The 22,475-nt window shown below is 38.6% G+C and overlaps 1 protein-coding gene across 2 annotated transcripts in view; it reads left to right on the forward strand.

The window, feature by feature from the left end:
- LOC106870443 (UBX domain-containing protein 7) overlaps positions 1–22,475 on the forward strand; it is a 56,722-nt gene that overhangs the window by 16,128 nt on the left and 18,119 nt on the right. Inside the window, exons 2-6 of one of the 2 annotated variants that reach the window (XM_014916534.3) lie at positions 9,617–9,767; positions 13,538–13,605; positions 16,914–16,943; positions 20,097–20,162; positions 22,100–22,212. In XM_014916534.3, the coding sequence (XP_014772020.1) occupies positions 9,617–9,767; positions 13,538–13,605; positions 16,914–16,943; positions 20,097–20,162; positions 22,100–22,212 (428 nt within the window). The remainder of the gene's footprint in view (positions 1–9,616; positions 9,768–13,537; positions 13,606–16,913; positions 16,944–20,096; positions 20,163–22,099; positions 22,213–22,475) is intronic. The other variant, XM_014916535.3, reaches the window with a different exon arrangement.

Below are 22,475 nucleotides of genomic sequence, written 5' to 3' on the forward strand. Positions count from 1 at the left end.
TGTTAGAGAAAGAAACCTAGCTGTTTCTTGCAATACATACCAATACATTTAAAACAAATTTTTTTCCAGGGTTCTTAATGCATTATTGTGGATCCTAAATTTGCTATTTTGGTGTGTGGAAACCCCCCCCCCCATCTTATATGGGCTCCAGTTGAGAACCACTAACCATCATTTAATGTTTGTTTTCCATACAGCATGGGTTTGACAGTTTGACAAGGAGCTAGAAACCAGAAGCTGGATGCCCTTCCTAATACCAATCACTTTACAGTGTGTACTGGGTGCCCTTTACATGGCACCAGCACTAGTGATTTTTATGTGGAACCAGCAACTATAGGGTCACCAAGTAACTTGCATGCAAAGGTCAAAATGCATCTCCCTCTGGATAGAATGTGGGTAGTGTTGAACTTGTTACTGCAAATCAGCAAACCACCTTTTATTTAGAGTGTGTGGACTTGATCATGATCTTAAACAAACAGTGACTGTGTATAAAGTGATTGCGTGACTGCTGTCCTCTGCCTTATTGACACAGCAACATGGTGGGGAGAAAGAGAGAGTGAGAGTGATAGAAAAAATGTTGGAAAGAGAGAGATAACTGGCATTCCATTGGTTATGATGACAAAGGTTCCTGTTGATCCGATCATCAGGAGATATGCTGTGATTGAGAAGATCCAGCAACTAAAGTAAGATCACAGCCATGGCTGATGACAGTATTGCATGTCTGGCCTATTTAAAAATATCCTTGATGTGTGGGCAATATGATATGCTTGTGAAGACCTGTTGAGTCAAGTAAAACCAAAATCGTAGCTTTGGTCAGTGCCCCTGACTGGCTCCCATTCCGGTGGCATGTAAAATGCACCATCTGAATGTGGCTGATGCCAGTACCCACTGACTGGCTCCTGTGCTGGTGGCACATAAAAAGCACCATTTGAATGTGGTCGATGCTAGGTCCGCCTAACTGGCTCCTGTGCCGGTGGCACGTAGAAAGCACTATCTGAACATGGTCGATGCCAGGTCCACCTGACTTTCTCCTGTGCTGGTGGCACTTAAAAAGCACCCACTACACTCTGAGTGGATGGTGTTAGGAAGGGCATCCAGCTGTAGAAACATTGCCTGATCAGATTGGAGCCTGGTGCAGCCACTGGCTTTCCAAACCTGTCACTCTGAGCTGACCCTGTGTTTTTACACCTATTTGTCAACAGTGAGGAGTTTTCTCCATAACAAAATACTGTGAATTGCTTTCTTACATGTTTGAATTATGCTTCAAACATATTTGAACTTGTAACAAGTTTGTATAAAAATTATATATTTTCAAGAGTAAGACCTTAAGTTTGATGCATTTTCCAGTTAATGATGAAAGGAAAAATTGGTTTGACAGACGCCATTATATGATGAGAAAATTAACAACAGACTGACAGTAAAAGGAGTTTGAACCAATTCTTGAAGTAGCAGTTTTACTAATTAAACTCAAATGAATTGCCTTAACATTTGTCAACATTTTCATGAGTGTTTTCATTCCACCTTGATCGTAATTTCTTAGATGTTTTGGTATCAGCAACACTTCCTGTTTTCTTAAATCTAAAAATTATCTGCATTGAAGGTGGATGGGTGGTTGTAAATTTCTTTTCCTTTTATACACAACTTAAGCTTCATTTTTAGTTTATCATTGCTTAAATGTCCATATTTCCATGCTAGCATGGCAGATGGAATTTATTGAGGCAGATTTTCTATGGCCAGATACCCTTTCTGTTTCCAAGCAAGATAATACTTCTCCATGGCCGATAATCATTTGCAAATGTCATGCAATATCAAGGCAAGGAGACAGACACATTTACTTATCATTTTGGCATCCAGTTTTTCATCTTTCATGGTGCTTGTGGAATTTGTTGAGACTGATTTTCTGTATGAGTATGCCTTCCTTTCACCAACTTTACCTGTTTCCAAGTAAGGCAGTGGTTCTCAACCCTTTTTATCATTGGTCCCCACCCCCCTTTGATGAATACTTTATTCTGGTGGACACGCTTAGCCATTCAATGTCTAAAAATTAGTTTTATAGATTCTTTTTTTTCAAAATTCTTATTTTGTTTTTCAAGCATTAACTTGTGTAGGTTGGACTGTGTAAGACATTAGAGAAAGAAACCTTTTTCTTGCTATAAATACATCTAAGCAAAATTTTTCATGAACCCTTAATATACGACTGTGGATTCCCATTTTACTACTTTGCTTGTGTGGACACCCAGGGGTCATACAGGCCCCAGCCGAGAACCGATGAAGTAAGGTAATATTTTCCCGTTGTCAGACATGTTTTCATGGAAGACTGGAGATGAACAATGTCACTTGTATGATTTTGATGCTTGTTTGGAATTATTACATGATGTCAAGACAAGGTTATATACACATACGCACACACGTCTATCTTTCTCTATATATGATGGGCTTCTTTCAGTTTCCATATAACAAATCCACTCACGAGGCTTTGGTAGTAGAAGGACCTTGCTTAACCCTTTAGCATTCAGATTATTCTATCAAATGTAATCCTTATTTATTCACATTGTTTTGAATTAATCCTGCATTATTTTGTAACTTCAAGAGTTTGATGATGTGGTAATTTATTTTTAGAACGACATTGTAGGGTAGGTGTGAGGGCCCAGATTTGACCAGATATAGCCAGTTTAAATACTTAAAGGGTTAAGGTGCTATGCAGTGGGGCTAAACCTGAGATCACATGCTTGAGAAGCAAGTTTCTTAACCATACAGCCATGCCTGGGTTTATAGTGAATATAATTGTATGGGTATGCCACTAGAAGCCAACAGACAAGTGGCAATGTTTAGTGTGTGTTAAAGAAATAAAGTTTTATAGACATTCTGCTAGAGTTTGACGACAGTGCTAAAATCTGGTGTGCGTGGAAAAAGAGATATTGACCACCACCATTCTCATTCTACATCCATTTCCCATGCTGGCAGGAGTTGGATGGTTTGACAGGAGCTGCTAAGGCCGGGAGCCTGCACCAGGCTCCAGTTGTCTGTTTTGGTATGGTTTCTACAGCTGGATTCCTTTGCTTACGCCTGCCACTTTACAGAATGTACTGGGTGCTTTTTATGTAGCGCTAGGGCCGACAGGGTCACCCAAGCAACTTGCAAGACAAAACCGCTTAGCTGCGAGGTAGGGTAGTGTTGAGTGGGGGTAGGGAGGGCTTTGTGCCGGTAGAATATTAGAGAGTAAGATGGAAATCTTGTTAGTTGATCAGTGACTGGAATAAAATTATCTGATAGTGGGGGAGATGATGATTTTTATGAAAAGGAGAATTTATTCATTAAGGTTTATAGGTGAATCATTACCAAACAGGAAGACTTTTTATGACTCTTCATGTTTGCAGGAATATGGGGTATCATGGTGTTGAAAAAACTCCCAGACACTGACAGGTGATCAACGGAGTGGCCAAGTGATTTGAAATGTCGGGGCCCCAAGCCTCCTCTTGCGTTCTATGGGAAATGCCAGGTTTGAGAAAACGAAGTCACCTGAATGGCTTCCCATTTCACCTATGTAGAATGCATTGTAAAATTGCAAGTAACGAAGTAGAAAAGGTTGGCAGATATGCCGTTAAAATCTTTAGAGTGCATAAGTACCAGGACAAATGGGCGCTACTAATGATTGGCCTGGCTAACTGAACAATTGGTCTGTTTTGACAATAGCACTTTTTGGCGCTTGAGGCATCATATACAGGTAGAGAGAGAGTGGTGGGGGGGGGGGAGAACAAGAGAAAGTTTAGAACGTTCTGGATAGATCAGTGTTGAATTACTGTTAAATGGTGCCAGAATGGCTTTGCCATACATTCTGGGATTCCAGATTGCTTATGGTGTTTGATATGAGGAGACAATTGTGTAAATACGCTGGAGCCAGTGAATTTCTAATAGATGTTTCAGTCTCAGAAAACAGACGATAACAGAGGAGTATTTTAGTTGTAGTGCGGTCGTGTGGAAGGTTAAAAAATATATATTTCGTTTGCAAGAGTATGTATAGCTTGTTGGAGGTCGATGGTTCTAGCTCAGTGGAAGGTGGAATCCACAACAGAACTGACACGACTACGATTGAAGAAGTGCTGCATCTCTTATCATTTAATTGTTTGTCATTAGACTGCGGCCATGCTGGGGCACCGGCTCGAATTTTTAGTCGAATGAATCGACCCCAGTATCTTTTTTTTTTTTAAACTTGCTACTTGTATCGGTCTATTTTGCCGAATCGCCGAGTTCCGGAGACATAAACATATCAACACCGGCTGTCGAGTCATCGAAGGACACACGCACGCGCGCGATGATCTTATTTCAGTTTCCGTCTACCAAATCCACTCACAAAAGCTTTGGTCGGGCCAATGCTATAGTGGAAGACACTTACCCGAGGTACCAGTCGTGAGACTGAACATGGAACCATGTTGTTGGGAAGAAAGCTTTTTATCAAACAGCCACACCTCAGATTTATAGCGCTCGTAAGAGTTGATATTAAAAAAAAAAAGAAAAAAGATTTTGGATTAATGTGTGTGTTGGAGGTAAGAGTTGGGAATTAGTTGACGCATAGTAATGTGGAGGTGGGTTGGTGTTGATGGTGACAGAGATACCGAGAAGGGTGGCTGAAATGTTGGCTATAGTGGAGGTTATGCTGTTCTTAGAGGCTGAAGTAGTTGATCTCTGCGAGAAAATTGGCACCATCGTAATCAATATAATGACTGTACATTTCAGTATGGTTTACCAACAAGGGGAGATAACAGGGACCTCCATCTTAACCCATTAACTGCTAAATTTTTTTATTCATATTTTTTGGCTTTGCCAAGTGTCTTAGGAGTTAAAATAATATATAGTATTTAAATTTTCTCCATATGTGAATTATTTTGGAAATTATGATAAATTTTTTCGAAAAGTCCCAAATGCGAATCGCTAAAAAAACAAAAGAACAAAACAAAACAAAACATATTTATCCTTTTCTATTCAATTGGAATAATAAACATTTTAGTTTTTTTGAAACAATAGTATCAAATACGAATGTGTATAAATTTCAATGAATGATATAGATGGGAAACGCAAAAAGAAAAAAAAAATGACGTTTTTAAAATAGTAATTTTTTTTTTTTTTTTGTAGTTCAAAAATTGCGATTTATGACCTAAAATGTCCTCTAGAATTAGCCAGAGCCAATAATGACAAACTTTAACTTCTAAATCTTGTTAAACACCTCTGCAAATACTATGTACATAAGCAATTCACTTTGACTACAATGAAGAACCGGCATTGACTGGTTTTAGCAGATTTCTAAATGGGGCTCATGTTTGGCAATGGGTTAATGTCTATATCCACCTTATTAGTGATAAAATAATCACCAGAGAAAGAGAAATAATTGAGTGGGTGCAAGTTGGTGGAACTGGATTGGAGTACAGGCCAAGCAACCCGGGAAGACTTCTGATGGGCCATTGTTAAGGAAGGGCATCCATTAATCATAAATATTTCTCAATATTTGGAACCAACTTAGCGACCTGCATCCATTTAAATTAATAAAAGAAATGTGCTTCCAGCATAGTGTGTTATGTTGGTCTGAGAAGTTTGCTTCCCAACCTCATGGGTCCAGGTTCAGTCCAACGGCGTGGCACTTTGGGCAAATGCCTTCTACTTGTAGTCTCGGGTCGACCAAAGCCTTGTGAATGGATTTGGTAAACGGAAACTGAAAGAAGCCTACCGTGTGTGTGTTGTCCCCATCACTGCTTGACAACTACTGCTGTGATGCTTACATCCACGTAACATAGTAATTCAGCTGAAATGAAGGGTAGAATAAGTATCAAGCTTAAAAAAACAAAACAAAAAAACAAACAAACAAGTACTACGGTCAATTCATTCGACTAAATTTTTTTTATATATTTTATTTTTATTAACCCTGTAAGTATGAAAGGCAAAGTTGACGCCTGTAGGATGTGATCACGAAGGAGCACAACTGATTACTACTATCTACCTGCTCTGCCAATCTACTTAAAATTTTTGCTATTGTACAGGTATTTTGTCACAAAAATTTCGAGAAAAAACGTAGCGAAAGAATGTTCTTCATAACGAATAGCGAAACATTTTAAAATATACTTTATTTTTTTTATTCCCCTCTCCCACTCGTAAATTTTACCCGTTGTGTCAATCACTACTGTAATTATATTTGTATTGCAAGGCCACGAGGATCTGCCGTATAGAGACGATCTTGGTAATAATTATCGAAATAATTGAAGGGAGACAACTTGGGCGAAGATTTATGAAAGTGAGCGAGAAACCATTTTAATAAATTCTGCATCGTAAAAGAAAGAAAAAGAGATAAATACATTGTTTGATAACGGAGTTAGTTGTACTTTAGGAAACACAGAGGGTTTACTAATAGGAACACAATTTAAATTAACTTAAAAATGAAGTGAAATTGATGGTTTTTAGTTATATCCCTGTCCATTCTAGTTTGTCTTCGATCCTTCAGAATCGATAAAATGTAACAGCCAAGATTCTTTACAAATTAATGACGTGTGTGAATGTTAGAAATTTGTTGTTGTTGTTATTTATTCCGCCGAGGTGGACTTTGCCTTTCATCCTTTCGGAGTCGATTAAATAAATACCAGTTACGCACTGCGGTCGATGTAATCGACTTAATCCCCTGCCTCAAGCTGCCTTTGTGGCAACATTTTTTAATAATAACTATTTATTAAGGATGTAAGCTGACAGAAATGTTAGCACGTCGGGCAAAATGCTTCGCGGCATTTCGTCCGTCCTTACGTTCTGAGTTCAAATTCCGCCGAGGTCGACTTTGCCTTTCATCCTTTCGGGTGCGATAAAATAAGTACCAGTCATATACTGGGGTCGAATGATGTTGATGATGATGATGATGATGATGATGATCATCATCATCATCAAGGCAAGCTGGCAGAATTGTTAGTATGCTGTTAAACATTTTGTCTGCCTTTATGTTCTGAGTTCAAATTCTGCTGAGGTCGACATTCTTTTGGGGATCAATAAAATAAGTACCAGTTGAGCAGTAGGGTTGATGTAATTGAGTAGCCCCTTTCCACCGAATTTCCAGCTTTGTGCCTATTGTAGAATAATTGTTTTCTTTCTATAGACACAAAGTCTGAAATGTTGGGGAAGGGATGTAGTGGATGACATCGACCCTACTCCTCAACTGGTGCTTTTTGGGGCCCCCAAAAAGATCAAAGGTAAAATCGATCTAATTATTATCGAGATGACAAGTTGGTATAGTTGTTAGCATGTTGGAAAAGAATGCTTAGCATCATTTCTTCAGATTCCACTACAACCATTTTTTGTCTTTTGTCCCAACAGAAAAGGTTATTAGGATTGTTAAGGCAGCAATTGGACAAAATGCTCAGCGGCATTGCTTTGGAATTCTAATGTTCTGAGTTTGACCCAGTTGAACACTGGGGCTGATGTAATTGAGTAACCTCTCCCCCCTAAAATTGCTGGTTTTGTACCAGAATTTCAAGCTGTAATTATTATTAGGAGAGTAACAGAATTGGTAGGAATCAGACTGAATACTTTCAGTATTTCGTGGTGGGGAAGGGGGCTCAATGAAATAAATGACTGTACTGGGGTCAGTGTGGTCATTTATACTCCCTCCATCCTATTTATGTGTTAGTGTAAGCACTCACTAACCCTCTCAGACTTGGGGCCCCCTGTTACTAACTTCCCTCCACTTGGGCTCCTGAGCAAAAAAATATATAATTGCGTATACAGCTCAAGAGTAACAATTGCAGGCAAAATAATGGACAGAATGACAAAAAAAAATTTCAGGGAAATAACAATAATAGGCATATCTCTCAACAACCATGTTTGGTTGTGCTAATTTCCTCATCTCTTTCACCAATTTGATTGTCCGATTCACTCTCATTGCTGGCATAAGTTTAAACTCTTTGTTCAAAGAATAAATATCAATAATTTTCTCAACTTCAAAGGCCTTGCTCATTCATAAGACAAAGTGCTGGGTTCATCACACCCACTTTTTTTTTTTTTTTAAATAATTAAAAACAAAGTAAGCAACAGCTATGGGCAAAACCATTAACAATGAATCGTAAACACACTTCACCACAAATTTGCAACATGGTCAGTTGTCTGTTTCTAGTATTTTATCTTTTATTTTTCTACATGTGTTGTTCATTACTACTCAAGCAGGAACCTAGTGGTGATGACATTTAAGCTATTCCTGTTACAACATGACAGGGTTGAAATAGTAGTAGTTATCATTTTAATGTCCACTTTTCTGTGCTTGTCTAGGTTAAATGGAATTAGTTGGCAGATTTTCTATAGCCAGATGCTTTTCTTTGTTACCAACCCATACCTGTTTCCAAGCAGAGTTATCATTCTTGATGACCAGATTTATTTCATAGTAGACTGGAAATTGCTTGCATGATGGTAATTCTCATTTACAATCATCTTGCAAATTACTTGGCAACCCTGTTGGTACTGATGCCACATAGAAAGCACCCAGTACACTCTGTATTGTGGTTGGCATTAGGAAGGGCATCCACTCATAGAAACCATGCCAAAGTAGACAATGAGGCCTGGTACAGTTCTTTGGCTCATTGCATCCAACACATGCCAGCATAGAAAACAGACATTAATTGATGATGATGTCAAGGCATGGCAGCACACGTACATGCAGTGGACTTGTTTCACTTTCTGCCTTCTAAATCCACTCACAAGGCTTTCATTGGCCCAATAAATATTCTTGTCACCAAAGTGCTATTGATGTTACATCATGTAATGGTATGAAGTTTCAAAGACATCTCAGGAAATTATTTGCAGACTTGTCTGGTGTGATGGTTTGAGATAAGCTTAACCTTTTTGTTACCATATTTCTGATGAAATATACTGCCTTTGTTACAAATAATTTTGAAGAAAATAGTGAAGAATTTAGTAAACTAACTTTCTCATTATTAAGCTGGTGTTTCAAATATAAATTAATATAAAATTTTGATAGAAAGGTTTAATTACAATCATTTTAAAACTGGGAATTAGCCACACCCATGCTGACACCATGTATAAAGCACCCCTGATGACACCACATAGGAAGCACCCAGTACACTCTGTAAAGGGGCTGGTGTTAGGAAGGGCATCCAGCTATAGAAACCATGCCAAAACACAACTGGAGCTTGGTGCAGCCCTCCGACTTGCTAGCTCCTGTAAAACTGCCCAACCCATGCCAGCATGGAAAACGGATATTAAATGATGGATGCCAGAACTGCCGGACTGGCCCTCATGCCGGTGGCACACAAAATCACCCACTACACTCTTGGAGTGGTTGGCGTTAGGAAGGGCATCCAGCTGTAGAAATTTTGCCAGATAAGATTGGAGCCTGGTGCAGCCTTCTGGTTCGCCAGTCCTCAGCCAAACCGTCCAACCCATGCCAGCATGGAAAGTGGACATTAAACGACTATGATGATGATAATGTTGATGACAATCATCATCAGGAGTGGCCTTAAGCAGGTTGGTATAAAAAGGGGTTAAGCTCTATATTTCTGCACTCTAGTTTCTCGCAAGCTGCTACACCATTAAATTATTATAACTCATAATAATGTGAACAATTATATGTTGAATTTTGCAGGTGTCACTGCCGATGTTGGAGAACGGATGATAGAAGCATGCAACGGAGATCTCCAAATGGCTGTGGAAATGCACATGGATGGAAACACTAGCATTATGCTTCCCAATTCCGAAAAGGGAAGTACAAGTACAAAATCAAGTATTTCAAATAAGTAAATGCAGTTTTATTTATTTATTTTTTTTGTAAATCTTTAACTGGTTTCAGCCATATTGGGACAGCGCCTAAGTTATGGGGATGTAAACACACCGACACTGGTTATCATGTGATGGGTGGAACACACACACACACACACATGCATGCACGCACATGCACAGAGAGAGAGAGAGAGAGAGAGAGAGAGAGAGGCCTCTTTTGGTTTCCATCTACCAAATCAACTCTCAAGGGTTTGTTCAGCCCAATGTTTTAGTAATAAAAAAAAAAAAAAAAACTTGTCCAAGGTGCCATGCAGTGGGACTGAACCCAGAACTATGTAGTTGGGGAAGCAAACTTCTTACCACACAGCCACGCCTGACAATCCTTCTAATATTTGTTCAATTAATCTCATGTGGTAAATCATGATTTAAACATAAGTGTACAATTTTAGTGATGATGTGTGGTTTAGTGGTTTGGGTTTTGTACTACTTATAACAAGGTTGTTGTTTCAATTCCCAGACCAGGTGGTGTGTTGTGCTCTTGAGCAAAACACTTCATATCATGTTACTCCAGTCCAGTCAGTTGTAAATGAATAATTCTGCAATTGTTTGGCATTATGATCTCAGCCACTTGTATGCCATTTCTACCGAGCTGGTAGAAATGCTTAGTGGTATTTCGTTTGCCGCTACGTTCTGAGTTCAAATTCCGCCGAGGTCGACTTTGCCTTTCATCCTTTCGGGGTCTATAAATTAAGTACCAGTTGCATACTGAGGTCAATGTAATCGACTTAATTTCTTTGTCTGTCTTTGTTTGTCCCCTCTATGTTTAGCCCCTTGTGGGCAATAAAGAAATAAGAAACCTGCTACTACCTCTAAGGATCCTCCTGGCCATTTCAGAAAATCAAATTCCCAAGTGTCCTTAATGTTTATTACTCCTCCTCTACATCTTCCACACACGAAGACTACTTTCCTTGTTAACCTCTTGTGTGTCCATTGCTTGCACTGTATGGAAGTCCTCCCTACACCTTTCTTACATATTGAGCAGAGCAATTTACTTGATAAGAAGAGACTACTGTCTGTTTTCTTGCTTGCTACAACTTTTGGTCTTTGCTTGGTTAACTTTAAGGCCCTTTGATTCCAGGTTTTTGTTTCCACACCTGAATTTCTTTACCAATTCTGCTACAGATTCCACTATAAGAACAAGATCATTAGCATATAGTAGCAGCTGGTCTTAAATTTCTCTCTTATGGTCTGAAGGACTATGATGAATAGGAAGGGGGCTGGAAACTGAGCTCTGGTGAATTCCTATCTCTATTCTAAATTCATTGTTGTACTCATTGCTAACTCTCACCTTACTAACAATACCCATTTGCATGCCCCTAGTTTTCTCAGATCACAGAATGCAACATTCTGTCAGACGCTTTCTCCAGGCTGATGAATGCCAAGTACCATGGTTTACTTTTGGCTAAATACATCTGCAATATAGAGATGTACTTGCATAGCAAGTGTTTTGATCTGAGATTGTGGGCTGAAACTAAAAGGATGGAAGTGTTGAAGACACAAGCTTGCAATTTAGAAACACATAAAGACTGTTAACTTCACTTTTATTCTCTTACTTGTTTCAGTCATTTGACTGCAGCCATGCTGGAGCACTGCTTTTAATCAAACAAATCGACCCCAGGATTTATTCTTTGTAAGCCTAGTACTTATTGTATCAGTCTCTTTTTGCTGAACCACTAAGTTACGAGGTTGTAATCACACCAACATTGGTTGTCAAGCGATGGTGGGGGGACAAACACACAAACATATATATACATATAAATATATATACACAGTGGGCTTCTTTCAGTTTCCATCTACCAAATCCACTCACAAGGCTTTGATCAGCCCAAGGCTATAGAAGACACTTGCCCAAGGTGCCATGCAGTAGGACTGAACCCAGAACCGTGTGGTTGGGAAGCAAGCTTCTTACCACACAGTCAAGCCTTATTTGTAACATGGTGTGGAAATTTTTGCCACTCAGAATTGTTGACCTGTTCACTGACAAAAAATTGTCTAAGAAGAGGCATCAGTAGTATTTCTCCTTGGCACAAAACCACGTTGCCAGTACCACCTGACTGGCCTTCGTGCAAGTGACACGTAAAAGCACCCACTACACTCTCTGAATGGTTGGCGTTAGGAAGGGCATCCAGCTGTAGAAACTCTGCCAAATTAGATTGAAGCCTGGTGTTGCCATCCGGTTTCACCAGTCCTCAGTCAAATCGTCCAACCCATGCTAGCATGGAAAGCGGACGTTAACGATGATGATGATATATACACGCATTCAGTGCTATGTCATAGAATTGTTGGAGTGGTTCTGCTGGTAACTATCTTTCCCCCTTTTTGTCAATTCTTTGATGGACTCTGTGTGTATATGTGTATGTATGTGTGTGTGTGTGTGTGTGTATGTATATAATGATTGCTACTTGTCTTGATTCTTTGGCAGTGTTTGTTTTTAATGCTGCTGACACAGCTAGATTCAATGGTATTGTCCAGGTGACAAAACCATAATGTTCATGAATTCTATAGCTTCATGAGCACTTGAAAAATTACACACACACACACACGCATATATATAATTAGAGGATATGTTAACCTCAAGATGGGATGGTTGCAACCAAGGAAATACTGGTTCAATACCTAGTATTGTTGGGGAATGAAACTCCCTTAAAGCAGTAGGTATATATTAAGCATATAGTTTATATCCAGTTAAAAGAAGAAAAGAAAATGGAGATAAGGAAGTTAACAATTATTTATTATTAACAAATTGGTCAGCTTTGCTTCTTACAGCTGTTTCAATTAATACTCAGTAACTTAGTCAAAATTTGTACATGAAATTTGCATTTATGTGACATGAGCATAATTTCATCAGAGAAAAAAAATGTACCTTGAGATGTTATATGTGGCCCTATCAATTCATTTCAGCAGGCTAAATGTTACAGTTTATGATTTGTATTATTACATATATATATATATATATATATATATATATATATATATATAAGTTAACATATATAAATGTTTGGCTGGAGAGACCAAATGTGTGCATGCCTCTTTTCTTGATTTTCTCTCTGCTAGTTTTAGGTATGTTTACTCTCTCCATTGGGTTGGTGACAAGAAGGGCACCCAGCTACAGAAAATCTGTCTTATCAAATCCCATTTGACCCATGGAAGCATGGAAAAGTAGATGTTAGACAACGACTATGATGATGATTCACATGTGCTCCTAAAACTTTACTATACCCTGTCGATTGTTTTTTTTGTTCACTAATAACTGAAATTAAATATTAATCACAATGACTTCATCCATTTATCCCTTCATACAGTCTCTGAAGACCACAATAAGTACTCTTGCTTCTCAGACTAACGTCAACTTCGTCATTTAACATCCATTGTCCATGCTAGCATGAGTTGGACAGTTTGACAGGTACTGTCAAGCCAGAAAGCTGCGCTACACTCCATTGTCTGTTTTGGCATGGTTCCCATGTAAAGTGGTTGGAGTTCGGAAGGGCATCCAACCACGCCAAAGCAGACTGTGGCTGTGGTGCAGCTCTTGGTTTCACAGCTTCCAGCATGGAGAACAAGACATTATTTGATGACGATGATGATTATATATGTGTATATAACTCCAGCATAAAAATAAATTAGGAAATCTACCAATGGTTGTAAAGAGCTGTTTATGTTATGTATTTTGTGATCTTTCATGTATTGTAAGTTTGTAAACTTATGTTTCAATACCTTTAATTGGCAGCACTGATGATGTTCGAGCACCAATTCCTCAAAAGAGAGAAATTCTTGTTGAAGATGCACCTGTGTTTGGTAAGTCTGGATACATTTCATTCCCTTCCTTCTCAAATACCTCAGAAATAAATCCCTACATTGGTCTGTTTCAGATACATGTCCAGGGTGGGCCAAAAGTCACAAGGGACTGAAATTTTAATTAAATTCTTTCTATCTCCTCTGTACTATTTATACTCAGCTCTGCTGTTCCCTGTAGGTAGGCCCAGCACCATCTCTCTCTCTCTCTCTCTCCAACTGTCTCTTTATCTTTCTCTCTAACTCTCCCTTTCCTCTTTGTACCACTGGGGTGGTCAAGTATCCCCTCTAATATGACAACTATCTCTCTCCCTCTATCATACTCTAACCTCTCACTTGGCACACACAGTCACTTTCCTTGGTCCCACTCCCTTTCATGACCCTGTTAGTGCCACTTATAAAAGCACCCACTACACTCTGTAAAGTGGTTGGCATTAAGAAGGGCATCCAGCTATGCCAAAGCAGACTATGGGGTGTGATGCAGCTCTTGGCTTCCAGCATGGAAAACAGGACATTATTTGATGACGTTGATTATATGTGTGTGTATAAAATCGCTGATGTGGCCAATGACAGTACTGCTTGATTGGCACTTGTGCTAGTGGAACGTTAAAAGCACATCCGAATGTGGGGTGTAACTGGGCCACTTATGAGTACCTCATTCATTGGACAATAAGCTTTGCTTACGAAGACCTATTGAGGCAAGTGAAATCATATCAAAATTGCTGACGTGGCTGATGACAGCACTGCCTGATTGGCACTCGTGCCAGTGGAACGTTAAAAGCACATCCGAGCATGATTGTTGCCAAGGCCACGGATTGGCTCCTGTGCCGGTGGGACGTAAAAAGCACCATTCGAGTGTGATCGTCGCCAGCGTTGCCCTACCAGCACATGTGCCGGTGGCATGTGAGAAACAACAGACGAGCGTGGCTGTTGCCAGTCTCACTGGACTGGCTCCCGTGCAGGTAGCATGTAAAAAACACCTTTTGAGCATGGTCATTGCCAGAACTGCCTGTCTGGCTCTCGTGGCGGTGGCACGTAAAAGCACCCACTATACTCAGAGTGGTTGGAGTTAGGAAGGGCATCCAGCTGTAGAAACTTTGCCAGATCAGATTGAGCCTGGTGCAGCCTTCTGGCTCACCAGTCCTCAATCAAACCGTCCAACCCATGCCAGCATGGAAAGCGGACGTTAAATGATGATGATATATAAAAATGTTGTGCATATGGTGCTATATTATTGTATATGTAAAACAAAAAATCCAGGAGTTTGACTTTTTGCCCATCCTCAACATTAATAAAAAAAAAAAGGAAACTGGATTTTAAAAAATTCTTGTATAGTCTTTGATTGGTGTCGAATCAAACAACATGGCACGATAGTTGCTATGTCTTAACTGGAATGGAGCAAAGCAATGAGCATTCTTAATAAAACAGATTTTTATGTATTTTTATCCTAGCCCTAATTAGCTAATTTATATAATTAGCTAATTTATATAATTAGCTAAGAAATAATTACAGTAAAAACAAACAGCTGCTTCCCATGATATTGGTTAAAGAATCACTGGTAGAGTTGTGTCTATTATACAAAATCGCTGCAATAGGCAGGTCTTTTTGTCTTTTTACTTGTTTCGGTCATTAGACTGTGGCCATACTGGGGTACTGCCTTGGAGAAGTTTTGGTTGAATGACTTGATCCCAGTATTGTTTTTAAGCCTGGTACTTATTCTATCAATCTCTCTTGCCAAGCTGCTAAGTTTCAGGGATGTAAACACACCAATACCAGTTGTCAAGTAGTGGTCACACACACACACACACACACACACACACACACACTATGGGCTTCTTTCAGTTTCTGTGTACTAAATCCACTTTGGTTGGCCTGAGGCTATAGCAGAAGACACTTGATCAAGGTGTCATGCAGTGGGACTGAATCCTGAACCATGTGGTTAGGAAACCAACTTCTTACCGCACAGCCATGACTACTCTATAAATATATTTGAATTTGATTTCAATTTTAATTTTATGGGGAAAATTTTTTTCTCTCTCTCTAACTCACAACCTTCATCATAGAGCTACCTGTCAATGTGCACACTCAGTACTTTTGATGATAGTTTTATTGGGGAAAACAAAAAATTTACTTCCCCAACCAGGGCTGTGGAGTCAGTAAAACTATACTGACTCAGATTCACAATATCTTTATTCTTTGATATAAACCAGTTATAACATCTAGGCCTACTCAAAGTCCAAGCGTATGCATATGCTTTATGAGATATGTAGACCACAATCACTTAATTACATAAAGAGGAGTCGGCATTGGAGTCAGTCGGAGTCAAAGTTTTTTGTTTCGACTCCATAGCCCTGTCCCCAACACAAGTAGCTGAAAGCTAGAAATTTAGCTTTATTTTTGCTCCCTTCCCTTGGTGCCATTTAAAAAGCATCTAGTACACACTGTAAAGTGGTTGGTGTTAGGAAGGACATTCAGCTGTTGAAACCATGCTAAAGTGGACCATGGAACCTGGTGCAGCTCCTGTGAAATCGTCCAACCCATACCAGCATGGAAAGTAGACATTAAATGATGATGATTCAGAAACTACATTGCTGTAAAAATATTATTTTAAAAGGTTACCACAAAGCTGTGTCAATTTTTTGTTAGGGTTTGAAAAAAAAGACTGAAAAAAGATTTTCAAACAGCTTTATTTTTCCTTTACTATTTAAATTTTTTATCTTCAATCTTTTAAAAATGACACTGCCTTCGTTTGTATTAATTTTGAAAATAATGAATTTAGTAAAATAATTTTGTGATTATTAAATTACTGCTTAGAACCTAAGTTAATCGTGAAATTTTGATGGAAGATTTTAAAATCATTTTAGGACAGGAAGTTTGTCTCATAGAACCAGGGATGTTTTCAGGTCGGTGGTATCGAATTACACTTGTGGAGTTCCTCCTTGACCTTGCCAATGTTATCACTGTGTACTGAATTTTACTTTGGACACTTTCTCTATGTAACTCCATTTGTTTTTCTTGATAGAGATACAGATGCCAACAAGGAACCTGCCTTCTCTCCAATAAAATCAACTGCACTCTTTCTGATCACCTTGATTAAATGCATTAAAACAAAAGTTACTGTGGTCCTTATATAATCTGTGGCTAATCACTCTGCTGACCCAAACCAATTTTTAATATAAGACTGTCTCCGACTTTCACTAGCTGTGATCTTAACTCTTTCTATATTTGCTCTTGTGTTATATACCCACGTCTATTTTATACACGCCTTAGCCACTAACAATGAGTGTATAATGGCATTTTTCTGTTTCTAGTCCAGAAGATGATGAATGCCGACTCCATAGGTTTGTATGTGTTATCGATCCCCTCCTCTGCTCTGTTCATTTTGAATGCCAATATTTTATTTAATTCATTGCCATTCCATCATTTCTGTTGGCTTCAGTCACTGTCTCATGTTGGCTTGTGCTTGTATTATTATTATTATTATTATTATTATTATTTTTATTATATAAATATAGTTTGTAATTTTCTTTTTTCCCTTTATTGTGCTTATCACATCTAAACCCAATCAACATTATATACTACTGCGTTTTTTTTTACAGACGTGTATAAGTGGATTGAGTTAGTAGTTTTAGTTTGTCATTTTTGGTTCTTAAGGCAATTTTTCTTTTCTTTTTTTAGTATTGGTTGTCCGTATTTAGTGAAATATTTTATTGCCATTCTAATGTGATCAATTTAGTTTTCAAGTGTGCATGGAAGAAATGGTGAGCGTTGTAGCAGTGGTAAAACAAGCTCCTGGCAAACTAATTGCAGATTTGATTTTTTTTTTCTTTATCTTTTTGTTACAACTGTTTTGTTTTACTCACCACACTGTTGCTGCTGCTGCCCTCTGGAAAGGCATGAATGTCTTGACTTCTTTTAATTCCTTTTCTTTTTCAGTCAGTAAAGTTAAACAGTCACACCGATCTCAAAATGTAAAGCTGTTGACCTGTATCAGTTTAAAGAGTAAAGAAATATTTTTTAGGGAGAAAATATTTTTGAAAATTTAAATGTCACCAAGAAGTTTGATTATCAAAAGCATGAGCTCGCATGGAAACCAAACACCATATCTGATAACGAAAATTATTATTATTATTATTATTATTAATAATAATAATATATAAAGGATTGAGGTAATTCCTCCAGAAGATATAGTCAAAATTTAAAAAAAAGAGTGCCATCGTCATCTTGTGAACGATATTTTGACATCTTGTGTGTCTTCAACAAGTTCAGGAAATAATTTTGTCAATCTACTTCATTTTGGTTAATATTGACAAAATTATTTTTTGAACCAGTTGAAGACACACAAGATGTCGAAATATATCGTTCACTAGATGACAATGGCACTCTTCTTTTAGTTTTGACCCTATATCTTATGGAGGAGTTACCTCAATCCTTTATATATTAAACAAAATGAAGTAGATTGACAAAATTATTATTATTAAGGTGATGAGCTGTTAGAATTGTTCAAGCATAAAACAGATCACCCAGCAAGATTTCTTTTGACTGGTTGTTCTCAGCTGAAAAATAGGGCCAGCTTTATCTTTCATCTCTCCAGAGTTGATAAAATAAAGTACCGGTCAAGTACTGGGGTGGGGTGGAGATCTATGTAATCAACTGGCTCCTTCCCCATAAAACTGCTGGCCTTGTGCCACAATCAGAAAGAATTATTATTCCTATTATTCAAGAAATGTGGAGGTGCATAGTTGAATGGTTAGGGTGTTGGACTCGTGAGCATAAGATTGCGATTTCAATTCCTGAACTGGGCGATACATTGTGTCCTTAAGCAAAACACTTCATTTCATTTCATGTTGCTTAAATTCACTCAGCTGGCAAAAATGAGTGATTCTGTGATGGATTGGCATCTTGGACCAGGGGTGGAACATATATGCCACAAAATACAAGAAACTATGGCTTGGAGAGGACTTCTGATCCTTTTTTGATTCAAGAAATACGGCACTTTGAAGAAATATTTGATGAAAAATACTTTTACATGCCAGTGCCATGTGAGAAGGACCTGCTCCAGTGCAATGTACAGAACCCCCCTGTCAGTGCCACATACAGATTATTCGTGCCATGTACAGACCACTCGTGCTATGTATGGATTATTCGTCCAAGTGCCACGTATGGACCATCCGTGTCAGTGTGACATATGGGCCACCCATGCCATGTATGGACTACTGATGCCAGTGCCTTGTAGAGACCACCAGTGTTGGTGTCACGTACGGACCACGAGTGCCAGTGACACGTACAGACCACCTGTGCCATGTACGGACCATCAGTGCTGCTTACAGAGCACCAGTCCCATGTGCGGACCTCTAGTGCCAGTGTCACATGCAGACATCCCATGCCAGTTCCACGACCAGGTCACCTGTGCCGCCTACAGATCACTAGAGCTGCGTACAGACCAGTGCCAGTAACACATAGAGTAGAAACCACCTGTGTCATACAGGCCACCTGTGCCATGTACAGACCACGTATCACATGCAGACCACCCATGCCAGTGCCACACACAGAGCATTCATGCTGGCACCACATTTAATAGCACTCATGATGGCACCATGTAAAAAGCAGCTAATACACTGTAGAGTGATTGGCATTAGGAAGGGCATCCAACCACAGAAACCATGCTAATATGGACATTTGGAGCCTAGTGCAGCTCTCTGGCTTGCCCACCCCTGATGTAGATAATGAATTGGTAAAAATGGAGATATGTATAGAAAACAACTCCCTGTATTTATTCATCTTAGACCCATTTCAGTCTATTGTTGTCACTGCTGTACAATCTAATCCTTATGCTATAAACTTTATCACTGTTCTATAACTTTGTTCTATACATTATTACAATATCATCTTTCCTCTGAATACAATATCTTAAGAACACTTTCTTCTTACTCTCTCAACATTCTATATTTAAGACTGGAAGTCAGCCCCTCCCCCTCTCACACTAGCAAAATTTACAACAATTTGGAGATAAAGAAATAAAATGTGAGAGTGGTAATACTATTATTTATTTCAGATTTTTGCACAAGGCCAGCAATTTCAGGAAGGGGTAACTCAATTACATTGATGCCAGTCTTCAACTGGTACTTATTTTATCAACCCCGAAAGGATGAAAAGCAAAGCCAACCTTGGCAGCATTTGAACTTGGAATATACAGGCAGATGAACTGCCCTTAAGCATTTTGCTCAGCACAGTAATGGTTCTGCCAGCTCACCCCCTTAGATAATACTACGATTGTTAAAATCTATGACTGCCAGGCTGTAAGTCTATATTTATATGTAGACCAGCAAGAAGTAAAACAGCTTTTTTTTTTTTGTGTGTGTGTTAAGGAATTTTTTTTCTTTTTTTCTTTTCTTTTTTTAATGAACCCACTACAGAAATTCTGCTTTGTTTCACTTTTTTTTCATATAAATCAATTATCTCTGTATAAATAATATGTATTTTTTTTTTTTCAGGCTTTCGGGGAAGAAGACCAGCAAAGTCTGTTTTTGATGGCTTCCGAGATTTCCAGGCAGAGGCACGTGAGTAGTTTGATTGTTCATGCTTCAGTTTGGTTCTATATCAGTGTTTAAAATAGCAGAAATAGGGAAATAGTTTGGAAGTTTCTTCTGTTTCGTTTTGTCTTGGTTTATTCCACTGATTTAAAACTTTTCTTTAGGGGAGTTTTTTTTATATGTTGTCACTGTTTGAGCATATAATTAATTTGAAAGTGAGATTTTGAATTGTGCGTTATATGTAGAACTCAATATTAATTATACGTGTAGGTCTATGCTGACCAGATGAGGTTGTGAATAGGCAGAAACAAGCATCATGCTGAGTAAAACTCTTTTAGTCTTGTTGAGGACATTAAAAACTTCTTTCATTCTGCCACCATAATAAAAATACAGCCAATAAGCTCTGTACAGTGGTTGGTGTTATGAAAGGCAACTGGCTATAGAAACCCTGCCAAAAATCATTGTTTCTTAGATATTTGATTCTATGAATTTCGTCTGGGTATGTTACAATGAATACACATCATTGACAAAGCTGAAGAATGTTGAAGTGCATCTAGTATTTTTGTAAATCCCTGTTGGAACAATTTCGCCATTGTCATCATTTTATGTCTGTTTTCCAAGCCATCACTGGTCAGATATTCTAGCACAGTCTGAATTGGTTCTTGGAGTTACTGTCCGCTTAGATGGTCTGGAGGATTTCATCTCATTTATTTGTTTCAATGCTAACTAAGTCCTCTAGATACCAGAAGCTTTAAACTGCTCCTATCTTGCATGTGCTCTTAGTACTTTGATCCAGCATGTTTGCTACCGTCTTTTGTTAGATTGTCTTTAATTCCACTACAGCACTTTTGCTCCTAGTTTCCATTGGCTACATTATATGAAATTCCTATTATTCCTTCTCTACATATCAATCATGGATTTATCCTTAATGGTAGTAGGGTCTAGTTTTCATTCCCATGGTCTCATAGCTAATTTTCATTTCCTTTATGCAAATTATCTGAGTCATAAATGTCTTCGATGTTTAAGTATCTTGTTCTGCTGGAGACAAAGTAAGGCAACCCCTGTGCTGATGATACCAAGATTTTAAATTCAAGATTATCTCCCTTTACTTGAAGTTGGTATCAACTACCAAGTGGGTTGGTCTATCTTCCCTGGAAGCAGAAATTATTTCAATAAATCAACATTTTGTATGTTATTTAATATAACCTTATTTCTCTTTGCTCAATTTGTTAGTTTATTTACATCTCCATAACATAGTGGTTTGGCAAAAGAGACCAATAGAATAATTACCAGATTAAAAAAAAAAGATATAACAAAGGAGGTGCTTGGGTTGTTTTGTTTGATGACACCCTTGAAGGTGGTGCCCCCAGGCTAGTTGCAGTAAAAGATACCAACTTGTTTACAAAGTCTATGTATTGTGATATTTGTCTCTTTTTGGGCTTGTTTTGTACGATATAAGTGAATGGGTTACTTCTTACTCCTAATATGAACCAGTTTCAATGTAGCAACTAGTGGAGATGTATGACTATGTAGTCAGTGTATTCAGCTGACAATCGTAAGGTTGTCGGTTCCATTCCCAGTGGTATGTTGTGTCTTTGAGTGAGCAAAACACCTTATTTCACATTGCTCCAGGCCACTCAGCTGGTAAAAGTGGTACTTCAAAGGGCCAGCTGTATCGTATTTCGTGTCATTTTGTATCTCACTGGTGACGATGTTCAGGGTACGTGTGTCTGTGGAGTGCTCAGCCACTTGCGTGTTAATTTCACAGGCAAGCTGTTCCATTGATTGAATCAACTGGAACACTCTTCATCGTAACCTACAGAGAGCCAGTAGCAACTCCTTTTGCCTTATCTCCATCATAGTTCATAGCTATTTCTATCTCCAACTTGCTCAATCCCCCCCCCCCTCCCTCTCTCTCTCTCCAGTCATTTGCTTAATTTACTGAGTTTTTTTTTCCATTTTAGGTCAGCAGGAGGAGATGCTACATCGTAGTTCCACAATAACATCAAAACACCAAACATTGGAAGATCTGTTTCGGCCGCCTATTGATCTCATATTTAAGGGAACTTTTGCCAGTGTAAGTGCTGTTCAAACTTTTACTAGACTGGCTTTGTATATTACAGTATTATACTGGTTTTATATATAACATTATACTGGCTTCTGTATGTAACATTACCACATACTGCTCATGCCATGTAAAAAGCTCTTGTGCTGGTGCCACGTAAAAAACACCTGTGGTACACTCTGTAAAGTGGTTGGCATTAGGAAGGGCTTCCAACCATAGAAACCATGCCAAAACAGACAATTGGAGCCTGGTGCAACTCTCCAAGCCTTGCCAGC

This window comes from Octopus bimaculoides, chromosome 6 (genome assembly GCF_046866305.1).
Source record: "Octopus bimaculoides isolate indiv1 chromosome 6, ASM4686630v1, whole genome shotgun sequence".
NCBI lineage: Eukaryota > Metazoa > Mollusca > Cephalopoda > Octopoda > Octopodidae > Octopus > Octopus bimaculoides.